The 20,832-nt window shown below is 52.2% G+C and overlaps 1 protein-coding gene across 5 annotated transcripts in view; it reads right to left on the reverse strand.

The window, feature by feature from the left end:
• Window positions 1–376: 376 nt before the first annotated feature.
• The window catches only part of ABL1 (ABL proto-oncogene 1, non-receptor tyrosine kinase), a 133,732-nt gene continuing 113,276 nt past the window's right edge, over window positions 377–20,832 (reverse strand). For 3 of the 5 annotated variants that reach the window (XM_059072529.2, XM_059072527.2, XM_059072528.2), the window contains 7 exons: window positions 13,804–13,888; window positions 12,972–13,149; window positions 10,982–11,166; window positions 8,405–8,557; window positions 6,876–6,965; window positions 6,366–6,530; window positions 377–4,100 (listed from right to left, as the gene is read on the reverse strand). In XM_059072529.2, coding sequence (XP_058928512.1) covers window positions 2,386–4,100; window positions 6,366–6,530; window positions 6,876–6,965; window positions 8,405–8,557; window positions 10,982–11,166; window positions 12,972–13,149; window positions 13,804–13,888 — 2,571 coding nt within the window. In that variant the 3' untranslated portion in view covers window positions 377–2,385. The other 2 variants (XM_067040466.1, XM_067040467.1) reach the window with 2 other exon arrangements.

Below are 20,832 nucleotides of genomic sequence, written 5' to 3' on the forward strand. Positions count from 1 at the left end.
AGTGGCGGAAAGTGAGTTCAAAGGTAAAGAGAAAGAATGCACTCGGGGAGGGATTAACCCTTACAGGCCAGAGAGGAATCCGGGACGTGACCTCCTTCCCCCATTTCAGTGACGCCGTGACGGCCTGACAAGTGGCACAGCCCCACTCTCGGTGCCGCCGCCAAGAGCCAGGCTGCTGGCAGGTAGGTGTCAAGGGCACAGGAAGGGCCTGAGGACAGGCTTGTGAGACGGCCGATGCGGGATCGTTCTACTCTGTAAGACCCAACACGGAGACCCCGGCCCCTTCAGGAAAGCCCGACTCCTTCCCTGCCCACACGCTCGCCACGGCTCCGAGCAACAGGGAGGAACCGCAGACCAAAGCAACCTGCCCACGTGCTAGTGTTGTAAACATTTATTTAAAAAATACTACGGAGGAGAGACGTGGATTCAAATAACAGAGTCACATACAGAAACAAAATGTATTGGACTGAAAAAAAAAAAAAAAAAAAAAGACACCATAGGCATTCCGGAAGGGAGGACGGTGGAAAACTATTTACACGTCATTTATAAAAGAGCAAGTCTATAAAAAGAGTGTAATACCAAAGTATAAATGCAAAATATAGTGGCACATCATGTGAACAAGAAGAGACCAGTACCTCACAGAAACAGGCGGTGGAGGGAACCTGGGCGGGCTTTGTTTTTGCTTTGTCTGCAAGGCCACTGGCGGTGTTCTGGCACCTCCCTCGGTCTGTGTAGCACAGCAGTCTGGGGGGCAAAGAGGTGACGTGCTGTGAAAACAGCATAAAACGACTCGGGGGACACCACCTCTACCAGAGAAATAAAATACGAATTCAGGTGATGAGCGTAAAAATCGGGCCTGTGCAGGTCACGCGGGCCCTGGGAGGCCTGGGGAGCGGAAGGTGGTTTCCTCCTGGTTTCTCCAGGGGGCGCTCCTGAACGCGGCGAGGCCCAGACAGGTGCCCGTCAGCCTGTTCTTCAGCAGCCACTCTAGGTCAAGGTCAAGGACACCGGGCTCCTGCCCTACGAGCCTGGTCCTGGACAGCCTGGGGGAGATTACGCTGCTCTCTGAGACCCTTCCTGGGGGTTCGTGGTTTTCTTCATCCCTGATGAGCCCAACCGAAACATTAGGTTAAGCGTTGCCCGCGGTAATTAAATAAGACATGTGCCCGTCAGGGTGCAGCCGACGCTGGCTGGGCTTTGGTGCTCCAGCCCCTTTCCTCCTTTGCGCGCACTGGCGCCCAGTGGCAGCTCCTTCTGTATCGGAGGCAGCCGTGCTGAGGGCCGAGTTCTGAAAGGCTTCAGGAACTCCAGAAAGCTGAAGACTGGCTTGCCACCAGGGAGAGAGCCCTGCAGGTACCTGCTCTGCCTCAGAGGAGGACAACAGAGCGGAAAGAGATCAATCGGAAAGCGAGACCAAGCGCCTCTTCAGGGCACCTGGAAATTCGGAAGGAAGGTAGCCCTGTGCTCACTGCAGACCGGCCCAGCCCCGGGCTCCCTCGGCAGCAGCTGCTCCCCCACCGCCCCGCCTCCCACCTCTGGAGCCCCCCCCCCACCCCGTACGCTGACCAGCGACCCTGCTACCCTTCAGACTCAAGCTTTCTATCCAGGATTAGCAGTGCGTGTCACGAGAGAGCCGGGAACTGGGCTCTGAGGACTCGGAGAGAGCGGATGACAAGGAGCTTCTCCCACATCACGGGCCTTCTCGGCTTCCCCACCTGTCCCGGCACCCGGACGCTGGTTGGTTTTAGCACCCTGTTTTACCCCCCAAATCAAGAGCTGTCCTTCACGTGAGGAAATGGTGAGGGCACCAGCCCGCGGCAGCAGTGGAGGGCAGGGTGGCCAGCTGGCAGCGCTTCCCAAGATGCAGCTCTGGAAACGTTGTCTTCGGCACAGGAGGCGCGAGGAAGATGAGGGCACCACCTCTCTGCGCGGGGTGAGTGGAGGTGACAGTTCCCAAGGCCTTGGTGACCCAGCTCCCAGGCAGGGTACTCGTTCTTGGGGTGAAATGGAGGTGAAGGCATAGCCAGGGGAGGTCCTCCAGAAAGACGGATGAAAAGGAGGCGCTCATCTGCCTTCCCACCTGCCCCCGAGAGCTCAGTTTTGAAGCGCGATGTGGGAAAGAGGCTGGCGTGCAGTCCACAGAGCAGGAACTCCACAGATAGAACTCGGACAGATGGCTCAGGGAGCCCGGGCTGAGGGGAAGGCAAGTGCAGGAGAACAGCGGGGCCGTGGCATAGGTAGTAGGGCTGCACTCCACGGCAGCCTCAGCTCTGCCCGGCGCCAAGCTCCCGGGCCCAGGCCCCAGCTCGCCGGTCCTCTCTCAGCCACCGTCACGGGCACGGGGGGGGCCCTCACGCGCTGCAGGCTCCCGGCGCCCGGCTTCTGCTACCTCTGTACGATGTCACTGATCTCTTTCACGGAGCTGAGGAGTTTGCTGAAGTCCTGGGTGGCCGCCGGGCCACCCCCTGCTGTCGCCGGGCAGATCTGAAGCTCCCGAAGATTATTCTCCAGTTTGTTGATGGCCTCGCGGAAGGCGAATTTGTTCCTCATTTGCTGGATGGAGTCCACATAGCTCACACAGAACGTGTAGAGGTTTTTGCCGGCTTCCAGCACGGCGCTGTGGCTGGCCATCTGCTCAGAGTTCTTGGAGATGGCCAGGCACAGGGCCTCGGTGCCGTCCAGGACCATGCCCTTGGTGATGGCGCCACTGGCAATCCGCTCCGGAGGCTGGCGGGTTTTCCGAAGAGACACGCGGGTCGATATGAGAGGGATGAAGGCAGTGGAGGACGGCTGGTCCCCTGCCAGGGCAGAGGATGCTGACGGCAACGCGGAGGGCGCAGGGGCTGGGCTGGTCGGGGTCCCCGCTGGCTTGGCGGACGACTGGGGCTTTGGCATGGACGGGAGCGCGGGCTTCCTGACGCCCTCTCCCGGCTGGCTGGGTTTGGCAGTGTCGCTGTTCACAGCATCCACAACCAGAGCCGTGGGTTTTGCTTTCCCACTGGCACCTGTCTCCCCGGCTGCTTCCTGGCTCGGGCTCTGGGAGGCCTTCCCGGCTTTCCCAACGGAGGCTGGAGGCGGGGGCGGCGGGGCGGGTTTGAGCTTGGACAACTTCCCCTTGTCTCTCCCTGGGGACTCGGAGGAGGGCTTGGGCCTCCTCACTCTGGACTCCTCGGCAGGGGCCTTGCCGGTCCCTCCAGAAGCACCCGGCGCCGCCCTGCTGGCGGGGGGCACCGGCTCAGCAGGCGCCCCCGAGGCCCCGGACTTCCCAGCCTCGTCCTTGTGGGCAAGGCTAGAGGAAGGCGTGACCACAACCTGCCTACGGAGGAGTTTGGGGGTCAGGCTGGGAGGGCTGGAGCCCGGGCTGGACTCGGCCGCGTCTTTGAAGACCTCGTCGGCCGCCTCCTCGGTCTTCTTCACCAGCCTGGGTGGGGGCGTGCCCGTCGTGCCTCTGGTCGCCTGGTCGGACCTGTTCTCGCTTGCCCGCTTCCGAGGCAGAGCTGGCTTCTCACTCTTGTGCCCTCCAAACGTGGACGAGTCAAACTGTCTTCCCGTGGACTGCAGATCCCGAGGCAGCGTGACCGACCGCCACTCGGTGTCCCGGGCCCCGTGGGGCACGCAGGAGGCGGAGCAGGACCGCAGGAAGCGCTTGCTGGCGCTGCCGCCGCCCTCCTCCTCGCTGGCTGCTAAGCGGCTGCTGGTCAGCGTGCTGGACTTTTTCCACAGGTGGGGCGACCGGAAGCCTGTACCCCCTGACTCCCGGAAGGCTCCATTGGGGACGCCAGCCCCGCTGCTGGGCTTTAGGGACTTGGCTGGCTCGGCTGCGTCCGTGGGCGCGAGCGCCGGCGCCCCGTTGCTGATGTCTCGGCCTTCTTCCTCAGGGGCCCCCTTGCGCTCTGGCTGGCCGTCCATCTCCCGGAAGGAGCTGCTGCGTTTGGGAGGGGTTGGGGCTGTTTTCTTCTTCTTCTTGATCAAGGCACTGAACAAGTTGGTCTTCTTGTCTTTGGGGAGAAGGCGCTCGTCTTCATTTAGGCCACCATCCTGAGGACCTCGTTCTTTCCGGGGGAGCAATGGAGACACAGCAGGCTCGTGGTCCAGAGGATCTGAAACACATGGGGAAGAGTTTAATGACTCCAGGCCAAAGGCGACTGAGAGAGCAGGGAACCTGCCTGGACGGGCCGGCCTGTTCCTAGAGAGCAGCCACGGGTCTGGGCGCTGGGCTCTGAGAGGCCTGCCTGCGGTCCTCCTGCCAGCCGCCCGGCGCGTTAGTTCTCTGCTCGGCCGTCTCATCTACAACACGCAGGACGTTAAACCCATCCACAGCGCCGCTGTGAGAACGTAACGCGATGACGAACGTGAGGCCGTCACAGCTCTTGGCACGAAATTTCTTGGTAACTGCTGTCACTGTTGTTGGTATTATTAGGAAAAGCTTAGGTCTCTTCTCCTTGAAGACAGCACAGCAAAAAGTGGGGACACCCCCAGTCCCCTCATCTCTTTGCTGGTTTCCTTTAAAGTAGCAGAGTCCCCTCAACACCACTATCTGGAGAGTACAAAGCAGGACAAGGCCAAGCACAGGGTCAGAACCTGTGCCTCTCAGACCCGTCAGCCGCTGGAGGCCCCCACGAGGATGCTCAGGAGGGAAGGGGCCACACACCACAGGGTGCAGGGACAGGAAACGAGATGGGTGACCTTTCAAAATTTTTAAATGGGCGTTCTTGAAATATGAATAATAGCTTCTAAGAAATTTTTCTGCTGTTGCCAAGCTCCCCGCGAGTGAACGACAGAACTCTCCCTCCGAGGGCAGCTGCGAGCGCGGTTGCCGTCAGCGCCCTGTAACTCAAAGCTGAGGTAGCGGGGGCCTTTGTGCGGACGCCAGGCAGCACACAGGGCTTCTGAATCAGGGGGAGCCAAGGGCCTCCCCGAACCTTCATCCAGCGGAAGAAGGTGAAGAAAGTGAAATTCTAATGAATTATGCACAGCTCTGTTTCAGGGCTGAAGAGCTAATTGACACTCTTGGCTCACCATGAGACTACGTATCAAAATACCTCTCAGATGAATACTGATGGGCATAAATGAACACGATTGCTTATCAATCAGTGGGCTTTTAATAAGCCGCAATTTTTCACAGCAGCCTCTCCTCCCCACACCGTTCCACGACCTGAAATCAGGACCGCTAACAGAAGGACGCAGGGGCCAGATTCTGGATAGTCTACATGCTATCAAAGCGGGGTGAGCAAGACGGTCCAAGGGCGCAGCAAGAACGCACTCTAACTTAGATTCATTTCTTATGTAAACCTTTCAAGTGTCTATATTTTTGCTATATTTTATGGTATACGTGTCTGTGCAGTAGTACATACACATCCCTATGTATAAGACCTGCACACTCAACTTTTTTTTTTTTAACATCTTTATTGGAGTAGAATTGCTTTACAATGGTGTGTTCGTTTCTGCTTTATAATGAAGTGAATCAGTTATACATATGCATATGTCCCCATCTCTCTTCCCTCTTCTGTCTCCTTCCCTCCCACCCTCAACTTTTAAGAATTAATATGGGTACATGATGAAAAAAAATTGGGAACCATGGGGTCTACAGAGCCTGGCTCTGTCCTGCCCCTTCCCATTCACCCAACGTGCGGTCCGTCTCAGCATCACCCAGATGCCGGGCCCACCTCAGACACCCCCATTCAGTTGGTCTGCTGTAGAACCGAGGCTTCTGTATTTTTTCTTTTTCTTTCTTTCTTTCTTTTCTTTTCTTTTCTTTTTTTTTTTTTTTTTTTTGTTGGAGGAACTGCTAAATCATAACAGTCTCGCTCAGAGTCAAGCCCGGCACATAGGAAGCACCGGATCAGTGTTTACTAACGTTACTCCGGATAACATCTCAAGAGCCCTTTTTCACCACTCCCACTGCCCTCGCTAGTCTAGGGAACAGCACCAGAAACAGTCTCTTCTCAGAGACCACGAGGGGACACCAGCTCCCCAGCTCTCCACAGGTGTCCCCTGGCTCCATCAGTGCCAGTGAGTTTTTCAAATCAGTGCTTTCACAACGAGCTGCTCTTCGTTTGGTTCAATGTTATTATTGCTGCATCTGCCACAAGAGCAACCACAAATGCTGCGAATAATACCTGAAAAAGTGGGTTTGTTCTTAGTAGGTTTCATAAGCACCACTGCCTAAGCCAACGGCTCCTCAATGATGGGGCAGGGGGTGGCGGTGGGAAAAGGAGAACCTTCCTCTTTCCGAAGCTGGACCACTAACACGGGGTCTGCCTGTCTGTCTGTGCAGTTTCTGCTCACTGCTTCCCATCTGCCTGCACTGGCCCTGAGGGTTGACTCCCCCAGGCTTCAGGCGGGTGCGGGTGGCGAGGACGTACCGGTCTCTCCTGGGCCCTTGGAGTGGGGCATCTCGGGCACGTCGGGGGCGTCTTTGTGTTCGGCAGCTCTCCTGGAGGTTCTCGTCTTGGTGGGCAGCTCTGGGGCCTGCAGCAGAGTGCCTGCAACCCCTCGCATGCCTTTCTTCCCCAATTCCTTTTCCACTTCTAAGAACCACCAAAAAAATCAACAACAAAACCAGCAGTCATCAGTAACGACGTCACTTTGGTATGTTGGTTTTCTTTTTCTTTTTAAGACAAGAGTAGTCATCTACACACAGTTACAGAAAAGAGATACACATCCTGAGGAAACAGTACTTGAGCAGTTTTCAGAACCCTGGCTGCAAGAGACAGACGGCCACCCGCTGCCTAGCTTTCTGGTCTCAGGTAAGCTGCTGGCCCATGCACTCTAGCAGGAAGTGGACTCAAGGACTGGGCTGGGGTCCCACACGGCCGCCCCTCCCATCCCAACCTCTCTCCGCACTGCAGGCACCCTAAGGACCAGCACTTTACCATCTGATATGCTGGATTCCTGGAACATTGTCTCAAAGGCTTGGTGGATTTCAGCGAAGGAGGGCCGGTCACAGGGATTCCACTGCCAACCTGGACAGATGAGACCCAAGTCAGACTACCCATGAGGCCTTGCTAACAAGCAGGGGATGAGAAATTCTCAAGGAAAAGCCTGGAAATTAAAGCAGCATTCCAATCCTGCTAACCATCTTTTGCTATGACAAGTCAAAGTGACGAATGCCACTGTGCCCTGTTGCAGACGATAAGAATTTGGAAAGACTTTAGATACTGGCAGGAATATGGATTATAAAATCCCAGGGACACGCTGACAGCAACAACTACGTTTGCAGATATATTCTTCCCAACCTGCCTCCAGCAAATGCGGAAAATTACTCAACCAAGTAGCCTGCTTCCTATCTCACCCTTACTTCATGCTTATCGAAGTCCGAATCCCTCATCAGTAAAGATGTGCTAATTAAAACGAGATTAAAATGAGGATTAAGGACTGACTGATAAGCCCAGTGTAGGTGAGGACGTAGGGTCCCTCTCACATGTTTCTGGTGAGAATACAAATTCACATAAACTTTTTGGGAAAACAGTTTGAGACAATCAAAACTTAAAATGCACGTGGCTCTCTGAACCGACAGTTCAACTCTGTAAGTACTAGCATAATATGCACAGAGGTAAGTATATATGAGGGTGCCGGTTCCCGTCTTGTTCATAATGGCAAAAATCAAACAAATGTTCATCAAAAGAGGACTGGATGGATGAATCAATCATGTAACAGATGCCAGTCAGCTATATAAAGAAAGACACGAGGCGAGAAAGCGGGAGAGAGAGCTAGAGAGACAAAGAGCACAAGCTCTAAATTACGGACATGGAAAGACATGCCTGTTAAACTGCTAAGTGCAAAAAACAAACAAAAAAAAAGTTGAGGGAATAAATTTTTATACATATACATTAAAAAACGAGAGTGGATAGGGCTTCCCTGGCGGCGCAGTGGTTGAGAGTCCGCCTGCCGATGCAGGGGACGCGGGTTCGTGCCCCGGTCCGGGAAGATCCCACGTGCCGCGGAGCGGCTGGGCCCGTGAGCCACGGCCGCTGAGCCTGCGCGTCCGGAGCCTGTGCTCCACAACGGGAGAGGCCACGACAGTGAGAGGCCCGTGTACCGCAGGGAAAAAACAAACAAACAAACAAAAATGAGTGGATAAAAGTCACCTGGAATATTTGCCTACTATACCAGAAATTTGTATTTATTAATAAGAAACCCAGGTTTGGTATCTATCAATCTCAGTCTTGCATTAAAAACAAACAAAAAACACTCACACATAAAATACTATGGGTAAATAAAGGCATACTGAAAAAAGTGGGAAAAAAAAAAGGTAGCAAAGTGTTACATCGGTTGCTTCTGAAGAAGGGGAATGAAGAGAGGAAGTGGATTACTTCGATCTTTTAACCTTACACACTTCCTCCCACCCTGGGTATAGGGAAAGTGCCCACAGAGGCTTCTAGAAGCAGCGGGGGAGGCTCACATGCGCGCATGAGCTCGTAGACCTTCTCCGGGCAGCCTTCCGGGCGCTCCATGCGGTAGTCCTTCTCTAGGAGCTCGTACACCTGGGACAGGTCAATTCCTGGGTAAGGTGACATGCCGTAGGTAGCAATTTCCCAAAGCAACACTCCAAACGCTAAAAGAAAAAAGAAAGAGCAGGATCGTTCAAGTTGTGTAAGATTTAACTACACTGCATTTAAAACTGCTTAACTGTGCAGCAGACATCAGAAGTTACACCCTCAGAAGCAGGTCAGAGACTGACGTTTTACCCGGCTCTTAAATACCAACAGCCCCGGATAGAACAGGACAGAACGAGGCTTTCCGTTTACTCACTCCCACCAACTAAAACAGAAGGAGAGAAGGGGCCTGCGTTGATCAGCCCCTCCAGGGTCTTTCAGGTAGCCTCGGCATCTTGTTGGGAAATGTGGTGGAAGGAACCTAGGACTGGAATTGAGGAGGCCATTACTACTCACGGCTCTGTGAGCCACTGGCCACGTGCCTAAGACAAGCCGCCTCTCCTTTCCGGGTACAAGACATTACCTCTCAGGGCCCTTCCAACTCCAAAAATTTCATTAAAATCTTATAGAATCTTTGAAATTCCAGGTCCCATTAAGGAACCAGAACTCCTTGGAGAAACAGGTGATTCAGGTCTGGGGCAGAGAATGAACCTGGACTATTTTATCACTCCGGATAGCAGAGATGCTATAGAAGACCACAGAGTTTTGTCAAAAGGACCAGGAACAATGTGAAGGCCCCACTGGCCAAAGATGAGACAATCTGAATATCAATTTAAAAAACAACCGCAGTGGATTAATCAATAATATACTCAAATATATTTAAATCCAAGAGCCTAGAATAATATCACAAAAGACAAACAACAAACACCTGGTCACCATTGGAGGGTATTCGGAAACCAATGTGTTATCGTGGAAACCGGTAAATAATGGCAAGGAAGCAAACATTTATCCTATCTTTCCTGTATGAACTGTACCCTCTACGATAAGCAAACAGTAGGGGAGAAGTTTCTTCTTATAGAAGTATTGAGCTAATAAATGCATAAGGAATGAGGATTAGAGAATTATCATTTGGCAACCCCTAATAAATCAGCAGATCTAGACAGAGAGAGAAAATCAAGAGTTATGGGCCTACTGATGAAACTGTACACCCCTTCCTATGAAGTGCTCTTGCTAAAAGAAAAACAAGTCAAACTTGAATGTGATCAAGCTGTCTCGATCCAAATACCCATTTTCTAGGGAGAGTGAAGACTGAAGAACATGACAAATGTCACCACAGGGGCACCGTGAGCAGAAGCCAGAGTGTGGGAGACTTTAAAGGACAAATGCCGGGATTTCTTCAACAAGTAACTAGCAAGGGACGCAGAGGGATAAAGAAGGAATTTACACTGTAGAGGAGACCTAAGGGCCACTGTCAACTAATAGCACTGTGAGATTCCTACTTCCATCCCAATTCAAACATACTGTTTAAAAAAAAAAAAAGGGCTTCCCTGGTGGCGCAGTGGTTGACAATCTGCCTGCCAACGTGGGGGACACAGGTTCGAGCCCTGGTTCGGGAAGATCCTACATGCCACGGAGCAACTAGGCCCGTGAGCCACAACTACTGAGCCTGCGCGTCTGGAGCCTGTGCTCCGCAACAAGAGAGGCCGCGACAGTGAGAGGCCCGCGCACCGCGATGAAGAGGGGCCCCCGCTCGCCACAACTAGAGGAAGCCCTCGCACAGAAACGAAGACCCAACGCAGCCAAAAGTAAATAAATATTTTTTTAAAAAAGAAAAAAAAGCATGACTTCTATGATTTCATTGGAAATTTGAACACTGACTAGATATTTGATAATATTCAGAAATTAATCTCAACTTGTGGTTATACAAATAAAAAAGTCATCTTTAAGAGACTTACATGAAATATTCACCGACAAGATATTATGCTGTCTGGGATGTGCTTTGAAATAACAAGGGGCGGGGGCGGGGCCGGGGGCGGGGCCGGGGGCGGGGCCGGGCAGGTGTACAGGCTGAGCGGCACCACGAGGTGAGGCCTGCAAAGCTGGGTGATGGGCGCCTGGGGCGCGCTAGGCCACTCTGTCTTCTTTAGTGTATATGCTTACAACTGGCATAATAGAAAGTTCTTTTCAAAAAAGTAAAAATAAAATACTGTTACACGAGGCTTCAGATGGTAATATTCTATCTGAATCCCAAACCAAACTATCCAGCATTCCCTCCACAGAGGAAGAGTCCGGGTGCCTGCAGGGTGGTCCGGCCGCCCCTGCAAACCTAGGCGGCAAACTAAGAGTGAAGACATAAAGATGGTGAGTGGGGAAAAAAACTTAATCTGAATTATTTTGGAAGAAAAAAGCTCACTTTTACTTCATTTTGGACAGAAAACGGGGGAGAAAAGATTTTTAAATGAAGAAGTAAGAAAGAGAATTAAGTAGTGAAAAAGAAATGAAAGAGCAAGAAAGAGGAAGTGAAAAAGCAAGGAGAGAAAGAAAAACAGGGAAACAGCCCCAGTCTGCACGGGCGAGGACAAAACCGGAGCAGCAGCCCTTACCCCAGACGTCCGACTTGATGGAGAACTTGTTGTAGGCCAGGCTTTCAGGTGCCGTCCACTTGATGGGGAACTTGGCCCCGGCGTGGGCTGTGTAGGTGTCCCCTGTCATTAACCTGCTCAGGCCGAAATCAGCCACCTTCACCAAGTGGTTTTCCCCTACCAGGCAGTTTCGGGCAGCAAGATCTCTGGGAAAGGAAAGAGTTCATCTGTGAGAGTTCCCGGCCAGCTTTCCAGCTTCACAAGTCCACCACCGTTGTCTATAAAGGCGCAATACCGTCAATGGGAAAATGGAGTCCGGGCCCCCTGGGGAGCAGCGCCCGTCCCTCAGCACCCACCGTGCTCCCACGCGTAGAGGGTGGCACAGGCAGCAGGCTCCCTGGCCCCATGACCTGGAGCAAGTTAATCACCCTCGGATTCAGTTACGCCAGCCATAAAATGAAGGTGATAATGACGGCGCTTACTTCTTAGGGTGGTTGTGAGTGGTAGTGAATTAATAGGTAAAGCACTTCGACTGATGCCCGGGGAACAGCGTCATCTACGCGTCTGTTCAGTTATTACTGCTCTGTGCCAGGCACGGGGCACAAACGCACAGGCCAGGTCTCGATCTCGAGAAACTTACATCAGACTGAGTCTCGCTTGTCCTATTCAGACTTGATAGGACAAAATTTAAAAAAAAGCCCACGGCATCCTTTACCCAAACGTATTTCCCACTGTCCCATTTCTTCCTGATGCTTATCCAAATGTGTCCTATAAATTCTCTCCTGTGTAATCAGCTTCCTCTCGCCTCCCGATTCTCCCTGGGAAGCAGGAGTCTAATCTTTGGTTCACGGACATTAACCATGAAATCGCAAGGCAAACTGGAATGAGGGATGAGAAGATGCACCAGCTTAAGGCGATGGCTGCGTAGCCAGCCTGCTCATCAGCCATCAGAGGGGAAGGCAATACAGGAGAGCTGCGCCTAATCGGATTTTGGTAAAGCACTTAAAGTTTGCTTGAATGAAGAGAGAACGAACCTAGTCGTGCAAGGCAAACCAGGAGTCAAGAAATCTCAATCTGCAGCCTCAGAGGGTGCTCTTTCTTGAGTGACAGGAGCATCTGAAGCAGGCTCTCACGGAGCAGAGAAAATCTGTCTTACAAGGAGCCGCCAGCATTTCACACATGCTACTCTTACTCCTCACTATGAAGTCTCCTGTACGGTTCTCACACTTGAGTTAATTGGGTAGGAAAGGTCACCATGGTGGCGGGAGAACGTCTTGTGTAGAAGACTCCGGCAAAGCCCATCAGACTCCGTCCTGCAGAGGCCGTCCCTTTGCTAGGAAGCCATTTCCACCAGCAAAGAATGCAAAGACCAAGATAACTGTGGCACACTTGAAGGTCAAAACACTCCAGGCTTTAAAGCAGCGAAGACGCTTAATTCAGAACCACGTATACACAATTCTGACAATCGTGGAAACATCCCTGAACCAGATGACAGCAAGTTAAGTGGAGAATGAAATGATAATGAAGAGAAGGAAAAACATGCAGCACAGAAACAAAACCCACGCACGGCTGTTACTGAGCAAGCGCTTGTGTAAAAGCAATGCCAACGGCTCCCGGGAAGAGGCCATAACGGATGAACCCCGGCCCTGGAGGAGCAATGAGCGCTCTACTCCAGAGGGAGCCGTGAGGATTAGAAGGGGCACCTTTTATAAACTTCATTCAATATCCCTCTTAGCCCGAAGCGCTTCGAAGCGAAACATTCAATACCTCTCAGCCTGGGGATGAAGCGCCCTGGCGGCCCAGGGGCCGGGCCGGGCTGCGTTGAGTCCCGGGTGCGCGCCCGAAGCCGGCGGCGCCAGGAACCCGGCGGCTGCCTGTGCTCCGGGCTCCGATGAGCTGCCAGCACTGAAGTGACAGGCTGAGCCAGAAGACCTCGCGGGTTGGGGCTTTTTGTCGAAGGATGCCCGCGCCCCACAGAGCTGTCGGGGGGGCAGCCTGGCCGGCCTCCTACCTGTGGATGAAGTTCTTCTTCTCCAGGTACTCCATGGCCGAAGAGATCTGGGTGGCCATGTACAGCAGCACCACGGCGCCCACCTCCTGCCGGTTACACTCCCTCAGGTAGTCCAGCAGGTTCCCATAGGTCATGAACTCAGTGATTATATAGAACGGGGGCTCCCGGGTGCACACCCCTGCCAACGAGACAAGGCTTCAGGGTGCCGCCCCGCTCCCGACTGAACGCACATCACAGAAGATGAGCCCTGAAGAACAAGGCTTCCGAAACGGATTCGGACTCTGCCCCTGCGCCCTGGGCCCAAGTTCTAAGATGGTTCCACGCACTGGCGGGTTGAGATTATGTGCCCGTGGGAGGGACGTGGCCCCGCTCTTTCCTTCCTCTCAAGCCAATGTGAACTTCAACGGGAAGAGGCTGCCGCTGAGTTCATAAGCAAAGGCCGGGCCACATCAGACAAACGAAATCTCTGTTAGTTTAACGCCCGCCGCCCACCCCCGACTCCCCGCAATTGGAGATGTCTTCGTACAGAATCACTCCCGTGAAGGAACTCTTGAAATTCTTAGGTTTCAGATGCCGATTTGCATTTGACTGCTTTTGGGTATCAGTTTAAAGTAATAACGTTCTCCCGCGCTCACGTGGGCACACGGACGGACACACACACGCCCCCCTCCCACACAGGCCTCCTTTCACCCAGGGCTGGATGCTGCTGGGGGACAGACGTACAAATGAGAAAGCTCAATGCAGTGAGCCACCCACCTCTTCTCTAACAGCACCTGTATCGCCCCAGAGGGTTTAATTAAGAGGCCCTCTCTCCAGAGCCACACACACTCACCGAGTAACTGCACTAAATTGGGGTGCTTGATCTCTTTCATCACTGCGGCCTCTTTCAAGAACTCTTCCACCTCCATGGTATCCTCCTGCAGGAAGAAAAGAAGCGATGACATTATCTCGGCAAGGGAGGCACTGAAGTGGGGCAGTACGGCCTGAACGGTTAACACAAGCTGGAGCTTCCACGAACAGCCATCCCGGCCCACCGGTCTCAACCACGCCATCGCCCTGGACAGGTCCCAAGGCGTCCCGAGCATCAGCCCCAACGGCACAAAGACTTTTCCACCTCAGTGCTGAGCGCTGGAGCCCTCACCCCGAACACTACACCGAGGCTGGCCGCACGTGCTGGCGACTCGCCCCGGCGGCTCTGCGCAGACTATACTTGTCTCCATCGCCCGTGGGGTGTGTGGGGAGCAAGGGAGACGTGTACAGGCAAAGCGCACAAACTTGGTGCCACTTCCCTAAGCAACAGCTGGCTTCCAGGGCCTCCCCAAATGCTTAATATATAAAAAAAGAAAAATCACTTGAAGAATCCGAAATGTACTTGATTTAGGAGAAGAGACCTTGATGGCGCAAAAAGACGTACAGCACTGCCAAAGAAGGGTGCCTCAAGATACGGCACAAAGAGAGGAGGACGTTCAACTTCTTAAGAATGCGGTCTCATGGGGCTCTCAGTGAAGCAATCACCGCTACCTGTCAGGTCAATTACTCACAGATTCTAAAATAATCTTCACCAGCAGCTCCCCTAACGACGGCTTCACAAGTGTCATCAGTACACATCACGTTTTAGGCAAGTTCACAGTATTTAAATGTCAAGGGGTGACAAAGATATCAGCAAACGCCCAGAGCAAATGCGCTAATGTTTCTGCATTTCCTCATGCATCAGTCTGGAGTGCTGTTGTCGGCTCTGTTTTCAGGAGCCTGGCTGTGGGTTTACGTCGGGTAAACCTCTTTTTGACGTAAAGAACCCACTGTCCTCTCAACTGACCATCAAAGCAAGAAGCGGGTGGGTGATACGTGACACAGTCTGTTGCTACAAAAACCAGCAAGGGAAGCAGGACCCCACCCTCCAAGTTTCAACATGGAGTCTGAGTCCGTCTGAAGGGCAAGACCGCAGGGGAGACAGGGAGAGAGCGTCTTGAAAGCTAGATTCCCCAAGAAAAGCTTTATCAACTGTACTTTACGTGTGGAGCTTTATTTACACTGTACCTGCCCCTTGGGGAAACAAAGAGCTAAAGCGTCCTACTCACTGTGGCTAGCCGGTTCCTACCCTGGCACGTGGGGAAGACTTCCAGAGGACGGGTCACCCTTTACTTAGTGCCGTCTTGCTTTGGTCGATCATGTTTACAAGCGAAGCGTGACCAGTGAGGAGATGTGTCAGCCCACCATCACTTAGCTTAGGGCTCGATGGGACTGAAACTCAGACACAGTTTATTGCTCTTTAAAAATGGTGAGCTGCTCCTAATGTCAACTAACCATCTTGGGTAGTCTCTGTGTCAAGCTGCACGGGCGGGCGAAGAACACATCCCTGCCGCCACCTCACTGGCTGTTCAATTCTTCGGAGTCCTCCCTGCTCCCGGACGCGCTCAGCACACCGTACCGTTTCTGGCGTGGAGTGCTCTCACCTACCAGGGTGACACGCTGCTGCTGTCAACGGCCGGAGAGCCAAGTGCCTGCCAGAACGAGGGCGTTCAGTGCTGTGCACGTAAGGACCAGGGCCTTTAAGAATCTTGCTCTGCCAACAATATGTTCAAAAAGTAGCTCTCAAATGAAGCTTTCTAGATTTAAAGCACCACATAATGAAACTCGCACAGTGAAATGGTTTCCTGTATAACACTGCTCTTACAGCTATTGACTCTTTTCTACAAGGACCACGTTCTAGGTCTTGAGAGGCAAGGACATGCAAAAGGAACACTATGGCTTTCAAAGGCGTCCCTCTTCTGCTTTTCTCTCTTCATTCACACACACACACGCACACGAACCGCACGCCCATGATGTGTGGACAGTATAAATAATTCCTTGTTTTTTCTTTCAGCACAATCAGTGTGAACTTGTCTCCCCCTGCTGGAATCAGACCTGGTTCACTTTATAATTTAAACTACTAACAGCATCCTACATTTCTAGCTGTGTTAAACTGGAAATATCCCTGATGCTATCCCTGTTATATTCCTTTACTTTTATTTTAAAAATTTCCATCATCTTTTTGAAGAGGACTCTTCCATTTACATAGTAAAATAAAAGTAATTCCGAATGATTAGGGCAAAGGCAACGCTCTGAATAATAGCTGTGAATCTCAGTCTTGTCTGTGAAGGAGGGAGTTGGGTCAACTGCCCTCTCCTCATGAGGACTGACTGGCCTGGCCAGATGTGGACGAATGCTTTGGCTGGCACAGAGGTTAAGAGGACGATTGTGAGTTATACTGACCAAGCTCTGCTGCTGTGGAACCATGATAAGTTACCTACATAATAGATAACAGATTATCTCTGAACTGGTTTTCTCATCTACCAAATGGAGAGCACGGCGGTATCCGCCGCGCGCACAAAGGGTGCCCAGCGCAGCGCCCAGAACACGGTCAGCACCCGCTCAGTGGGACTCACTTTTATTATTATTAACACAGTTGATCTCTACTCCTGAGAAGCAGACTAAACATATTGCTTGTATGGAAGACAGGCTGGTTCTTTAATTAACGCTGGCTTTTTGGTCTTTCTCAAAGATACGTTCTTCCAGACTCAACATCTCACAGGTGTTTTCTAACCCGCTTCGTCCTTTTTGCTCACTGGCCTCATCCCCAAGAGTCGGAATTCTACAGCATGAAAAAGAACACTTTTTTTTTTTTTTTTTTTTGCGCGGTACACGGGCCTCTCACTGCTGTGGCCTCTCCTGTCGCGGAGCACAGGCTCCAGACGCGCAGGCCCAGCGGCCACGGCTCACGGGCCCAGCCGCTGCGCGGCACGTGGGATCCTCCCGGACCGGGGCACGAACCCGCGTCCCCTGCATCGGCAGGCGGACCCTCGACCACTGCGCCACCAGGGAAGCCCCAAGAACACTATTTTAAAATACGGCTCAGCGGCCCGCTGCTGCTGCACAGCTTTTAGAGCTCTCCATGCCTCCTCTCAGCAGGGACCCCTGGCCGCAGTGCTGGGCTCGTGTCTAAGTCAGATCAGTTTCCACATGTTTCCGGTTCTTACCCCATGTCAGGGGAGCAAGGTTACAAGCACAGCGAAGTGCCACCCTGCACCTATCAGCTCGACCAGGGTCCACACACTGGAGAGATGGGGCAGTTTCCGAGCTAGACCGAGGAAGGCGGATGGTTCACCAACCAGGTGGGGGACTTGAAGCTCAAGTGAAAAGTCCACAGGAAACAATCTCACAGAGGAGCCCCCATGACTCTGGTCCCCCAGTACTGTGGCCGTATCTAGCTCCATGGCCAGAAGGGAAGCCGCTGGCCGAGCGACTGCGACAGGGCAGTGGCCTCTCTCCCCAGCACACAGCCCCCGTCCCGCCGTGAAGTGAGAGCCACCGCGTGCGACAGCTCAGCGTTCATGCTGTCCTGGAGCCCTTTTTTCCTGCGGGGGAAAATAACAAACATAAGACCCAAACCAAAACATACTGTGCTGGTGAGGGCAGAGAAAACAGGCACCTCCTCCACACCAGTGGTGGAGTGCAAACTGGTTCGAGCCTTGATCCAGCAGTTCTACCCTGAGCTGACCTAACAGGACACCCTCCCACGTGTGCAAACAGGAGGATCCCTGGGCACTGCTTGTGACAGCAAAGTAGTGGAAAGAAGACAATACTGAAGGCTGGTGAGATATTACAACATATCCACACAAAACCAAGACCACCTTACACGTACTGTCAAGGAATAGCTGCCAAGACACCTTAAGTGAACAACAGAGGGTACAGAGCAGCAGTGTCTATAGCACACTGCCATACGGATAAGAAAGATACGTGCCGGTGGACTGTTTCTGGAAAGACACCAAAATCAAGGGTAGAGGAAACTATCTGTATATATTACCTATTGGAAAAACAGGTAAAGAATGGAGTACAGTGCTAAGTGTTAACGTTTTTCAACAGTGTTAATTTCTGCTATTTTAGTAAATTGGTCAGCGAGCTTGTGAGTCAATTTTAATAACACAATTAGATTAACAGTAGACCTTTCCAAGTTCGATTACGTACACAACTGTTTCAAGAAAGAGCACTGACTTACAAACTCGCTACACAGCTCATCTGAAACTTGGGGCTTCTTGTACTTGACGTCCCCTGAGGCACACGCTGCCTTTAACAGAGCGAGTGCCCGCCTGCGACCTGCTGGACGGTGTCAAAATTCATACTAGCCGGTCCCCGTCAGGTCGCCTTCGTTGTCACTCCAGTCTCCCACCCCTAGGGGCCAACCTAGAGCTCCTTTTCTTCTCTTCGGGTAACAGGGCCCAGCGGTGGATAAAAGTAGGGCCTCGCTCCGGCTCCCGTGCTGGTTAAGGAGAGTCTGGTCCTGACCGCTGCGGGCCCGCAACACCAAACGCCCAGGACAAGGAGGCCCGGCCCGAGGAGGGGCTCAGTGAGAACCGGCGGAACCAACGAAAGCCTGGGCCAGAACTGCAAGGATTTCCCAAGTAGTTTCCAAGAGGGAGGCGGTCGTAGCTACAGCCTGTGAGGGAAGTGAACGGGGGGTTGGGGAAAGGGGATTTTTAAAATGCCTAACTGTGGCTTATGTATATTTCTCATGGTATATGAGAAATCAGAACCTGAGTCACAATTTAAACAAAGACCTGGGCTTTGGAGCAGGATGCCTGGGTTCAAATCCTGGCTCTGTCACTGCTAGCCATGTAACTAACGCTAGGTCAGTTACTTAACCTCTCCCTGCTTCAGTTTTCTCAACCTTAAATGGTGGTAATATCAGTAGCCTTCTCTTAAGGTGGTTGGAACGATTAAACGAGATGCTCTATGTAAAGCACAAAGCACTCAGCCTCAGGCACGTAGTAAGAATCAATAAATATGAGCCATCACTGCTATTTAGAACCCACTCAAACTCTCAATGTCTGTAGTGGAGATGAACACCCCAAATGTTGATACTCATCTTATTTGCCAAATGGGAAACATACCGTACAGATGTTTTTTGTGCAGGGTGGGGTGGAAGGAGGGATAATTTATTTAACAGTTGCTCAGTACCTTATTTTGGGTTAATATACCTCTAGAAAATGACACAGTCCATTGGGACTTCCCTGGTGGCACAGTGGTTAAGAATCCGTCTGCCAACGCAGGGGACACGGGTTCGAGCCCTGGTCCGGGAAGATCCCACATGCCGCGGAGCAACTAAGCCCGTGCGCCACAACTACTGAGCCTGTGCTCTAGAGTCCACGAGCCACAACTACTGAAGCCCGCGCGCCTAGAGCCCGTGCTCCACAGCAAGAGAAGCCACTGCAATGAGAAGCCCACGCACCGCAACGAAGAGTAGCCCCTGCTCGCCGCAACTAGAGAAAGCCCGCGCGCGGCAACAAAGACAAAAATAAATTAATTAATTTAAAAAAAAAAAAGAAAGAAAGAAAATGACACAGTCCCTTTTCCCTAATTAGCTACCACTTGGAGTGACTATTCACAGAAACCTATGCAACTATATTCTGTAATTTCTTTAATGAACTATGGGATCACAAGTTAATAAGGTTCTTAGGAAAAATCATTAAAAGTATAATAAAAAGCTTAATAACACATCATTAGAGAAGGATGTTCTAGAAGGCACCCACTTCCAGATAATTCTGATGTACTGGTATTAAAAAAAAAAACACCGCCGAGCTCCAGGGGGTCCCTCCTCCAGAATCATCTTCTTCAGTTGTTCGGAAAATAATGGCACAGCATCAGCTACTGAGCTACAGTTTCCCCAAGTGCAAACTCGACCTCTTTTTAAAGTTTTCCAACAAGCCTTTCCCGGACTGCTATCTAGTGTATTTTGTGCTTTTACTCTTGTTTTGTTTTGGCAAACCCTGGCAAATGTGTGGGTAGCGCCTGAGCCTTTAACAGTTCTGCACGCTGGTCAAGGCCCTGTTTCCCTGGGCCTGGTCTTCGGCCGTGTGCCGCCCTGGGACGCTGGCGCGCACACCTCCCCCTGCCCTGGCCTGGGCTCTGGGAAGTGGGGCAATAGCTGTTCAGCTCATTCGAGGGCTCGCCAACATAGGTGTCCCCGAGAACAGCGAATCTGACCACCTTATTCCCGTGCATCAAACCCTTCAACACGCCCCACTGCCTCCAGGATGGCGTCCCAGCTCCTCAGCCAGGTTTAAGGCCTCTGTGACTCGGCGAGCCCTCTCTGCCCTCTACCTTCCTCTCCTGGACCCGTTCCCTTGGCCAACTCCTGCTCGCCCCGCTCACGACTCCTGACCTGCTTTCTCCCTGCTGAGCAGAGCTCACCGTCCCTCCTCTCATCCCCACGCGGTGCCACAGCTCTGAGCTCGTGCCTCTAACACAGCCCTTGTCACACCACACCGCAATTACTGTCATACTTGCCTATTTCTCCTACTAACTAGACTACTACCAACCAGATGATTCTAACCACCTAGACTAGCCTGAGGTGAAGAACTCTGTCCAACTCATTTCCACAATCCCAGTGTTAAGCTCAGGGTCTGGCAAATAAAAGTGAGGAGTTTGATAAATGCTTATTAAATTAAAGAAAATCCTATCTGGAAAATATCCAGGGGTCCTCAAAACACCCATGCCACCACCATTCCCTTCCCCCCTCCCCAAGCGTCAGTCCTGCCCCAAGGACCAAGCTAAGGGGACACAGTCAACATGAAGCGCAGGAAGCCACCTTTGGCTTCTGGGACTAAAGAATGCAATCTTTTCTCTAAAGTGTCACTTCATATCACTCAGAAATCACAATTTCCAGTTTACTGTGCCTCTGAGTGAGGGCAGCGGGGAAATGGCCGAGTCCGAAAAGGCGGGCGTTCTGGCCGCGTGCTCCTGAGCGACCTTCAGGAGGCACGTGCACACCCGGGTCCGTTTTTCCCAGCGGTGCGTGTTTCAGTTCTGCTTCTCTGTTAACAGC

Source organism: Kogia breviceps, chromosome 8, assembly GCF_026419965.1.
Source record: "Kogia breviceps isolate mKogBre1 chromosome 8, mKogBre1 haplotype 1, whole genome shotgun sequence".
NCBI classification, from domain to species: Eukaryota; Metazoa; Chordata; class Mammalia; order Artiodactyla; family Physeteridae; genus Kogia; species Kogia breviceps.